General features: G+C 36.1%; 1 protein-coding gene across 2 annotated transcripts; it reads right to left on the bottom strand.

The window, feature by feature from the left end:
- Positions 1-2,509: 2,509 nt before the first annotated feature.
- Positions 2,510-7,527, bottom strand: LOC110760043 (disease resistance protein RPV1-like). 2 transcript variants are annotated; one of them, XM_088255626.1, is made up of 6 exons: positions 6,942-7,527; positions 5,468-6,557; positions 5,047-5,328; positions 3,920-4,945; positions 3,186-3,793; positions 2,510-2,792 (listed from the first exon to the last, which is right to left on the bottom strand). In XM_088255626.1, exons 1-6 carry the CDS (start codon positions 7,445-7,447, stop codon positions 2,699-2,701), a joined length of 3,606 nt encoding a protein of 1,201 aa, XP_088111752.1. In that variant the 5' UTR covers positions 7,448-7,527; the 3' UTR covers positions 2,510-2,698. The 2 variants fall into 2 exon arrangements, with proteins under 2 accessions (XP_088111752.1, XP_088111755.1); XM_088255629.1 differs by lacking the exon at positions 3,920-4,945.
- Positions 7,528-11,272: the final 3,745 nt, after the last annotated feature.

The following is an 11,272-nucleotide window of genomic DNA, read 5'->3' as shown; positions in this document are numbered from 1 at the left end:
CCCACAACAGGGGGAAAAAACTTTCAACTTTCCTGACACGATCTGTCAATAGGGATGGCATAAATTTCCGGGTTTCAACTTTCCCTAATACGAGTTGTCAATGGGGATGGCATAAATTGGCCGGGTCCCAAATTTTAAAAAATTTCGATTAGGACGAGCCGGGGATAATATTGTTATTCCATCTCCGAACCTAACCTGATAAGCTATATATTTATTTTTAAGTAGTAAATAATATAATATAACAATGTATAATTATATAATATAATTTGTATATGTGGTGCAGTTGCGCTCAGAAGTAGAGGTGTCAAACGGGCCGTGCCGGGCTGGCTCGTCCCATTTAAATTCGTGCTTTTAACATTTTCGTGCCGTGCCGGGCCGGCCCATTTAATTTATCGGGCCGTGCCGTGCCGGCCCATTTAATAAAATCATTGATCCCGGCCCGGCCCAAAGCCCATGTCCATATTTAAACGGGCCGGGCCGGGCTCGTGCCGTGCCCGTGCTCGTGCTCGTGCCATACTCGGGCCCAAGAACTAACCCATTTAATTTGAATTTTTTTCGCTTGATTTTTTTTTTCCACTAGATAATTCAAATTATAAACATTAAAAATATAATTAGACGCAAGAAATTATAAACTATTTGAAAACATTAATCAATCAAACATCCAAACAATATGAAGGGCGGAGGGCAAAAAATGTCCAACTCCACAAAGTCCACTTGAACTTTTCATCTTTAAACAACTTATTATGTTATATGTGAAGAAATGTTTTGCTTTGATTATAAGATAAGCGTATATGTCATATGTATTGATTAGATATCAAGTCCAATGTTGTTTTATTAATTTGTAGTTGATATGTTTAATTAACTAAGGACCCAAGTAATTTCCCTAAAATGAAAGACATCAAATATATGGTTATGATTTTTTTTTTTTTTTTAAAACATATAAACAATGACATTATATGTCAAATTATTGCATTTTGACTTTTTGAGAAGAAAAAAAATGCTAAATGGGCCGTGCTTGGGCTCGTGCCTGGGCTCGTGCCGTGCTTGAAGCGGGCTCGGGCCAAGCCCGGTCCATGTCGGGCCATGGGCCGGCCCGATCCATTGAACCTATTTTTTGATCCCGGCCCGGCCCGGCCCAAGTTTTCGTGCCGTGCCGAGCACGGCCCATTAGTATTTGTGCTCGTGCCGTGCCGTGCCTCATTTAAACGGGCTGGGCTCGTGCCGTGCTGGGCCGGCCCATCCCGTTTGACACCTCTACTCAGAAGGGTCTTCGTGGGTGGAATTATCAACTTATTGAAATCTCAAGAACTCACTCTGTCATTTCATTGAACATCTGGAGTACATCTATGCAAGTGTCAAGTTATACCCACAACTGGTCTCAATGACTAGCGACAAAAAGTTTGAGTTAGAAAAAGGGGTATTTATGTCGCGCAATACGTGTCGTAAATGGGAATTTACAGCGCACACTCACGTGCCATGAAAGGCCGAGCCGTAAAAAGTCTATTTCATTTACAGCATGCATCATGCGTCGTAAATGAACTTAAAAATACTTTTCACGGCCGGCAATGCACGCCATAAAAGAATAACTTATTCTCATTTAAGGCGTTAGTGCACGCCATAAAAGAGTAACTTGTTCTTATTTAAGGCCTTTAATGCACGCCATGTTTGAACTTAATTTTTTTTAAAAGATAATAATTAATTTATTGTCTATTTCTGTTGTAAATCAGCGAATTTCATTATTGATCCAATTCCATATAACAATACATTTCTTCATTACAAGCCCTTGCATTTGAGTTCAACAAAGAAATACAATATAGCAAGCAAAAACAATGTAATATAAGGAAATTACCCTTAATTAATCAATCAATTCCAAACAAATTCTCAAGTTAGATCACAAACGGAATACATAATAGTGCTGCCAAATGTACCCATAACTTGTTCACAACCTCCAAGCCATTCATTCATGAAGATAACAACTAAAATAAATCTCTAAATACATCAAACAACATGTAAACTTCGCAAAAATACCCTATTGGCAAGCTAAAAAAACCAAACTCACACAAATCCTGGTACACCACTCCTGTAATTGATGCTCCAATATGGATTGACACTGCCATGGGCCACCAAGATAGGACTTGTAAAGGAACTGAAAAGCCATTCCATTTGTAATTTAAACATTTGCGACATATTGAAGGCGACGCTATAATCATATTTGTGACAGGAGCTCGCGTCATAAATACTGTTGCAAATGCCAAATTATTTACGACGCAACATAAAATTAGCAATTCCGTCGATTTTCCTCCTTGTTACGATGGATTTTAGCTGTCACTTAAAGCCTCTTTTTTTTTGGTAGTGTTCTTGTTGTTTAGGTATCTGGTCTTTCTATGTTCTTTATATTTCGGGACCCGTGTAATCCATTTACTAAACATGTAGGATCCTAAATAGGTAACCCATTTAATAATCTGTTTAACCATGTCACATGTGTGGTAAATAACATCTTAACCCATTTAATAACATGTGTACAAACCAAATTAAATTATTTAAGTACATATCCAACTAGTTTAACTTTGAAGAACCAGTTTAACATCAGTCACAAATTAATCCAAGTTCTAAAACATTATCACAACATAAAATACAAAAATTAGTCTACCATAGTTCTAAAACATCATTACAACAACACAAAGATCAGGTCTCATCATCATCCAATCATAGTATTAGAGTCTGCAGTAGATTGAGGTGGATTTATGTCCATCAACATCAGCACTACCACCCCCATCATAAAAAAGATCCATCTGTATAATAGCAAGAAGCAGAACTTTTAGCAGGTTTATAGGGTGAAAAGAAAAATTTAGAGAGCAACAACGCCATTAAATACAAACAAACCAAAAATTGGAATATGGAATAGTCAAACTTCAAAAAATATTAAAAATAAAAAGTGGTGCAGTTATTACCAATGGAATTTGTGGACAGTGTCTTCGCTCCTCCTTAAACTTGATGGAATTTTGACATTTGCCAAATTTAAGAAACATTGCCAAAGTTTCAACAAAAAAGAAAAAATAATATTTAAAAAATTTAACAAGTGTCAAAACCACATTGATTGTAAGGAGGCAAGCATTTTCCAATTTTGTGCTGAGGGGGAGGCTGATAAAAATTTTTAAAATAAAAAAAGAGTGATGCGAACTCACGTTGAAATGCAGAGAGAGGTCATCTTTTTTATCTTTCTGGGTCGAACTTCATCACCTACATCATTATCAGATTCATATTCATATTCATCTTCATCTTCATTTTCTTCATTTTCATCATTTTTGCCATCATCACCATCCTTTGGAATGCTAATATGAGCCAGGTGGGCCCCAAAACTTTTGAAGAGCAACCCTTTGCCGCCTGTGCAGGAGACAGTAATAATTAGGGAAATAGACGGCTTCAATTGATCATCACTCTTCGGCTTCGTGTGAGCAGGTAATGGAACATATTGCAGCCAGACATGACGTGCCCCTGTCTCTCCTTCTGACACTGACCACAAACTTAGACCATAACCTATGCATACTCCATCGATAAAAAACGACAATTCAACATCACAGGGCCCTTTAAATGATTCCGTAATTTCCCAAACAGTACACAAAACCAATTTTGTGTTCTCCAATCCGAAAGTCCAAGGAATTTCAATTTTGTGTTCGTGAATATAGTTACTATTCAGAAGAAGCACACCTACGTCACTGTCTGGAAAACTGAACCACTCTGGAACTTTACTGCCTGGCAGTGTAACAGTAATAACATTATGCCTCTTCAGTGGCTGTAACACAACAAAACAAAGGCATATATTAATTATCATGCGTGCATAGTATAGTATTAACAATACATGTAATGTATGCATATTAATTATATAGAAATAATTAAGAGAAAAACATATATACGCCACCTGATTCAGTAAAATATTTGCCATCTTTGCAGCGTCCAACCCTAGATTATCGCACAGCCTATGGCAACACAAGTACATGCTACTAATGCCTTGCATGTCTCCGTCTTCTAATATCTTTGACAATGTTGAAAATCTTTCCAGTGATACGCAATCACTCACGTCCACAAATTTTATAGACGGTGGAAGTTGTACTTCAATTTCTACAAGCCTCTTGCAACCATGCAAATAAAGTCCCTCCAAGTTGACAAATTTGCTAATCCACACAGGAAGACTAACAAAATTGCTGTCGGACAGATCAATTATATTTACTTTGGATGACCAACCAAAATTCTCCAAGGAATCAATGTCTGATACATTGCACTCTTTAAATTGAATCCAGCATTGCTTGGGAACTGCTAATGAGCTAAAGGTGTCACGTGGAATGTTTGAGTTAGTTAAAACCTCCAAAGGAAGTGATTCTTCAGAGATCAAGTTATTTGGAAGTGTGACTAGTTTTGGGCATCGATTGAGATTAAGAATGTGGAGATTCTGAAACCCATAAATACTTGGTGGCAGATTTGTAAGGTTTTCACATTCTTCTAAGTTTAAATATTTAAGCGCAGTGAGATGTCCAATTGATGAAGGCAACTCTTTTATAGCAGTTCCACTCAAATACAATAATTCAAGTTTATGAAGATATCCAATTGATGAAGGCAACTCTTTTATAGCTGTTTCCATCAAATACAATTGTTTAAGTTTATGAAGATATCCAATTGATGAAGGCAACTCTTTTATAGCTGTTCCATTCAAATACAATTCTTCAAGTTTATGAAGATATCCAATTGATGAAGGCAACTCTTTTATAGCTGTTCCCCTCAAATACAATTGTTCAAGTTTATGAAGATATCCAACTGATGCATCAACCTTAACTAAACTTCTACAACCACTTGCATTCAAGGACCTTAGGTTTGGGCTGCCGGATAAGTCGGGAATTTCAGTTAGGAATTCAGAGCCCGTTAAATTCAAAAATGTCAACATTGTGAAATGCTGTGAAACCAAAAAAGAATTGTATATAAAAAATAAAAATAAAAACAAATCATAAAAGTGACCTCTTAAAATAATAAGGGATGAAAAATAATGTAAAGTACCTGCAATCTCTTCCCTATTTGTTTGATGCGGCTGTAAGGCAGATTGAGCACAACTAGTGCCTTTGGACGAAAGTTGGCTGGAAAAGATTGGAATGGACATCCATACCATTCAAGCACTCTCAAATTGCTTGGGATAGAACTAGCGTATCCAGAAAGGCATACATTATAGTTTATGAAAATTTTAAGATTTTTCATCTTCGAGAAGCTTCTGCCAACATCCAAGAATATCTCATCATCTTGTTTGGGGAAATCTAACATGATGCCTGTGATTTTATTTGTTCCCTAATAGAAAAAAGAAAAATGTACTAAGTGTTACAAAGTATTATAATAATAAAAAAAATATTATACTTAACACACAACGTGTGTTAGTTATTGAATTTAATAAAACTTTACACTCATATATATAATTTAATTTACTTACTGTATTTTTAGTCAGAACATACTTGACATCTTCATGAAACCACAATCTGCTACGTCCTCCAGGTTCAGTGGGCGACTCCTGCTCAATTATGTCCTTACCCATCTTTTCTAGTAAGTCATGCATCTGAATATAACTTCCTTCAACACTTATGAGGGCCTTTTCTATGAGTACTTCAATGCCATATCTAGCGTTTAGCTCACAAGCTTCTATCACATAGTTTCTACTTTTACCCTTAAAGAAACATGCGATGTCAAGGAAAACCTTCTTTACTCTATCATCCAAGGCATTGTAACTTATTTTGAGAACTTCTTGAATTTCCGTGCCTTGGAAACCATCCAATGCAGCTTGCCATTTATGTTTACTTCCACCATATAGATGAGAACCTAGAACTTTCAAAGCCAAAGGAAGGCCTTGAGCATAGCGCATTGCACGTTCTGCAAGTTTCACATAATCACCCAAAGGAGGCTCACTTCTTTTGAAGGCATACCAACTCAAGAGCTCAAGAGCTTCAGGTTCATTTAAAATCTTGACCGCATGTATTAAATTAACATCATGAGCTTTTAACAGTTGTTTATCCCTTGTTGTTATGATAATTCTACTGCCTGCACCAAACCATTCACATGCCCCAGCTAAGTTTTGTAACTGGTCCATGTCATTCACATCATCAAGAACCAAGAGAACCTTTCTACAACTCAACCTTTCCTGTATCACAACGGCTCCTTTATCAACATTGGTCACCTTCAAATTTTTTACCCTTAGAATGTCAGAAAGAAGATTCTCTTGTAATCCGATTGAACCTTCATGCGACTTTGACCTTTCTCTAAGGTTTGCCAAAAAGGAACAACCTTCAAATTTGTGGGCAATTGAATTATAAACAGCTTTAGCAATTGTGGTCTTACCTACTCCACCAGTTCCCCATACCCCTACCATACGAACATCGTTTTCCCCCAAATCTAAAAGCACATTCATAACTTGTACTTGAGCTTGCATTCCAACTGGATGCTCTGCCACTTTCATACACACATGCTTTAATAATTGTTCTGAAATCTTTTCAATGATATTTTGGATAAATTTAGATTCAGATTCATGCCTGCCAATTGAAAAGAATATGAAACATTTAGTGACTTGACATGGCATTTCTATATATAAACTATAAAATAATATAGTTTAACTCTTATAAAACTGATTCCAATTAGAATAGCTTGTCAAGAATTGGAATCAAAACACCATTTAGAATAGCTTCTATTTTTCAACTACTTAGTAGTATAATTTTTGAAAAGGAGAAAATTACTTTATTAATAATAATTATAACCTTAATGTTTTGGATAAAATATTTTTCACACTATTAATTAATTATTGACATCAAAAAATTATTTTCATTGATTTCTTTTAACAAAAAAATTGTAATTACTTTTTTGTTTTTGGATCAACAAAACAAAATAAAAGGCATTATATAAGAGGGTTAGAAATTTACTCGTCCAAAGGGAACCCTGACAAAGCTGCTGCTTGTGAAAGTGCTGCCCTCCATTTCTTGACCTTGTCCTTTTTATCTTTGTATTTGCGCTCCATGTTAGCCAGTGCATCCCCAAAGCTACCTCTCTGATTTCGTACATCTGATGGATTCACCTTATAAAAAACTGGCAGGACCAGTTGTTGATTTGATTCTTTGCAGTCAAGAATCTTAACAAGTTCATCCAAACAACACTTTGAAGAGGCATAATTTTTAGAGAACACAACGACAGAAATCTTTGATTCTTCAATTGCTGTGAGAAGCGCGCTTGATATTTCTTCCCCACTTCTGAGCTCATCATCATCCCTGAAGGTGTTAATGCCTTGTTGACATAAAGCGCTATACAAATGGTCTGTGAAGTTGTGGCGCGTATCTTCCCCTCTGAAGCTCAGAAAGACCTGGTTTTTCCATGAATTGGTGAAGGAAGCCGAGGAAGAAGAGGCTCGTTGGTTGGCCATGGAAGCCAACATAATTGTTTCAGTGTTTGACTGTCGTCAGAAAACAGATGAGTCTTACTTGAAGAGTTTGGGTGTGAGCAAATGTAAAAGGCTTTATCTTTGCTGTGAATCCAAAGCGGATTCACGAAATGTTAGGAAGTGTCGCTTAAACTTCCCAGTCTTCAATTATTGGCGCTTTTCACGTCATGAGGAGCCCACAACAGGGGAAAATAACTTTCAACTTTCCCTGACACGATCTGTTAATAGGGATGGCATAAATTTTCGGGTTTCAACTTTCCCTGATACGACCTGTCAATGGGGATGGCATAAATTCCAGGCAAGCCGGGTCCCAAATTTTAAAAATTTCTGATTAGGACGAGCCGGGGATGATATTGTTAGGCTATCCCCGATGGTTGGGGCTCTAAAAAGGATTTATAGAGCCTTATTTAGAACTCTGATGGAATCTGTGGGGTTCTAAAGGAATATCTCCCACAATGGGATGTTCTATATTCGGGGATCCATTTATGATGTAATTTGATTTATGTGCTATTTTTTATTTTTGTTAACTTATTATGTTTTAATGAATGTTTATGTTATGTTAGTTTTTTTTTTTTGTGAACATTTCAACCCAAAAAAATCAAAATTTGGACAAGATTTTACAAAAAAGTTATTAGAGTTAAGAAAAAAAAAACTAGCCATTTATTTCTATATAAAAAAATGAGGACATTCATTTGAAAAGAAAAAGAGACGGTAGAAAAAGAGGACAGTACAAAAATAAGTTTTTTTTATGTGCTAGCAGGCCCCATGCATGTGGTTTGGTAGGAGAGTATGAGGGCAGTTGCGCATCTTGGATTAAATAATAATTTATGGTGAAAGATAAGTGTTATAATGTAGGATGAATATTTTTTTTAAATAAAAAAAAGAGGATTTGGTGCGTGTTTGGGAGGGGGATTCCCCAAGAATTCTTATATGGGATGAGGGCGGAGATGGGAAGCAGGGACGGGGATGGTATTGCCATCTCTAACTGTCAATGATTGAGTTCTCTTCTCCCTTTCCTTCTGTTATCTCTCGCCTGCAATCTCATATTGTTTTTCCCTTCTTTTTTTTGGTCTCAACTCAGCAATAGTTATCCCACTCTACTACTCCAAATACTATCTCACAAATCTTAGATATTGTAAGAGAAATTGTTTTTTGGTGAAACTATGGAATACATTGGGTTATAAAAACCCAAGATTTTCTTTAACGGGAAAAGCTTGGCTCCTTAAAATTGAGAAGGAGTTCCTCTTTAATTAAAACCAATGTAGTTTTGACACCAGGGTTTTCTTGAGTTCTTTTTAGTCGATGAAGGAATAGGAGGCTAGATAATTTACTCAGTAAAAGTTGTGGCACGATTTGCAGAGTTAGATCCTATTAATGGTTAATATTGACGGCATGATAATGGTAATTTTATTTCCAAGAAAAAAAATAAAGAAAGTTAAAAGAATTTGATACATGCCAAAATTACATTGGTTTTAAGGAGGAACTCCTCCTCAATCTTAAGGAGCCAAGCTTTTCCCTTCTTTAACCCCAAAAACAAAACCAAGCTTTTAAGGAAAAAAAAAACTGTCAAACCATGAAATTCATGTGCCCTCACCTGAAATCATAGTTCTCATCTTTAGATTTCTTAACTCTAATTTCTTGTACATTTTGACGGGTTATTCACTTTTGGGCTAGGTTTTATTTTCGTGGCTTTCTTCCCATTCTCAATTACTTGAAGGCCAGTTCATGAAAAGAATTTGATGGGAAATAACTTCTCATGTTTTTTTCCATATTTGGTTATGCTAAAAAAGTAACCAAGAAATACCACTTTATTTCATTTCCCATGTTTGGTTTCCATAAGAATATAAACAAATTGTTTAATTTTTCAATTATAACTATATTAGATAAAATAAAATAAAATGCATTTAAAGCTATATTGTAATTCTTAATTATTAATGGGGACAAAATGATCATAAAAAAATGTGCATTTATTGGTGCCTTAGTTGCCTGTGGTAAGGGAAAATGAAACCAAGGGGGTCGAGGGCTTCATTTTTCCTTCAATTTTCTCATATGCCAGGTAACCATTTCTTATTCCTGGACTTACCAAACATGGAATTCCCCATTCTCAAGCCCCATTTCCCATGAACGAAGCGCCTCCGAAAATCTACTAGCCACTTAAATTACATAAAGTGTGTATAAACTTTGTAATTCAGAAGAGAGACTTAAAAAGGACAAAACATTCATACTATAGAAAAAAGAAAAATGAGGGTTGCAAGCGAGAGAGAACTAAGGGTCCTGTTGTTAATATTATGTTAACTCGCAATTGTACGGGGCAATTAGTAGTATAGCAAGACAAGTACGAGGTCGTACCCACGAAGACTGAGAAGTTAAAACTAGTTATGTACTTAGATTCCCAAATTCAAGAAAGTAAGAGGTTATGTCTAAAACAGAATTTAAAACAAGAGTGGTTGTGATTGTTGAACAAAAAGAAGCAAAATGAAATTTCAAACAAAAACAAGTAAACAAATGTAACAAAGAGTGGTTTTAAGAGTTGGAAAACAGATTTTGAGACTAGGGCATTCGAATCACCATAACAATTCAATTCTGGGTTATAAAGATTCAAGTAACAAGTCTAATTCAGATTCAAAGATTGATTCTAGCTAAAGTATGATTAGGCCATGGTGTTTGGTCCTAACCTTGTGTTCCTAATTCCCTAATTTGATCATTTGTTGTCTAATCTAAAATTAAGCATTAGGAACCCATTAAGCATAGAAGAACATTTTAAACAACCAAGTATGTATCTAATCCCTGTTGTCGAATGTCCATACATACTCTTCCTATTCATAGTTCAATTCGAATTAAAGCATGGTGTATACTCTTAATTCAAACCAAGATAGTTAACAAACAAGTTCTAATGGTGATCAATCATTCAAACAAGCATGTTAACTTATAAGCATAATGAATAAGAACATGAATCATGAATCAAACTTGAAACTCCAAACTTATAAACCCAGAATATTCATGTTAGGTTACATCGAAGCCCTAGTTATGGATTTAGCTACTCATAATGGAAAAGAGACTTGAACAGAAATGAGAAAACATAATGAATGCAATAAGAGTAGAAAAACCCTTTTTCTGAAGTTATTGTGGTGTCCAAGGCTTCTCCAAGTGCTTCTTCACTTCTAATGCTTCTCCAAGAGCTTCCCCACTTCTAGAAAGATGTATGAAGGATATGGAGGTGATTTGGGATGAGTTTGAGTGAGTGGTGATGGCTAAGGAAGATGAAATTCATAGGGAAATGGAAGAGAGGTTTGCTGGAGTTGTTTTGGTGATTGTTGGAGTGTTTGGGATTTTGAGAGTGTTTGAGGATGGTTGGAGTGAATTGTGGGGTTGTGAATCCCAAGATTTGTTGTCTTGAATGTGGAATGGATGTGGTATTTATAGGGAGAGGGGAGTGATAAATCTGAATTCAATATGGCTAATGCATACAACACTTGCATTATAAAAGATGAATTGGTTGATGCACTTCACTAATGCATACAACACTTGCATTATAAAATCTGAATTGGTTGATGCACTTCACCAATAAATCCCACCAGCAGCCCTAGCTCATCTTCATGTCACCATGACCAAGCTTCCAACCAGCTCAATAGCTCATGCCTAGCTCACCATGACCAAGCTTCCAACCAGAAACAATAGCTCATCCTGAGGTCAGCATGACCAGCAACTTCAAGGGCTTACGAATTGGGCTTCCCTTAAGTAAATTAAGACTTTAAGCACTCAAACTTGAAGTTCAGAATGTCTTCTTTCCAGCCATATATCATTTGGGCCAATCCAAGG

This window comes from Prunus avium, chromosome 1 (assembly GCF_965620075.1).
Source record: "Prunus avium chromosome 1, drPruAviu1.hap1.1, whole genome shotgun sequence".
Lineage (NCBI taxonomy): Eukaryota > Viridiplantae > Streptophyta > Magnoliopsida > Rosales > Rosaceae > Prunus > Prunus avium.
This window is presented reverse-complemented; position numbering and strand designations above follow the sequence as displayed.

Excerpts from the sequence above, each read along its gene's own strand:
- LOC110760043 (XM_088255626.1), bottom strand. The coding sequence starts at position 7,447 with ATGTTGGCTTCCATGGCCAACCAACGAGCCTCTTCTTCCTCGGCTTCC. Across the intron at positions 3,794-3,919 it reads CAAATATTTTACTGAATCAG|CCACTGAAGAGGCATAATGT; the intron begins GTGGCGTATATA and ends GTTGTGTTACAG. Across the intron at positions 2,793-3,185 it reads ACCTCTCTCTGCATTTCAAC|ATGGATCTTTTTTATGATGG; the intron begins GTGAGTTCGCAT and ends GCTATTATACAG.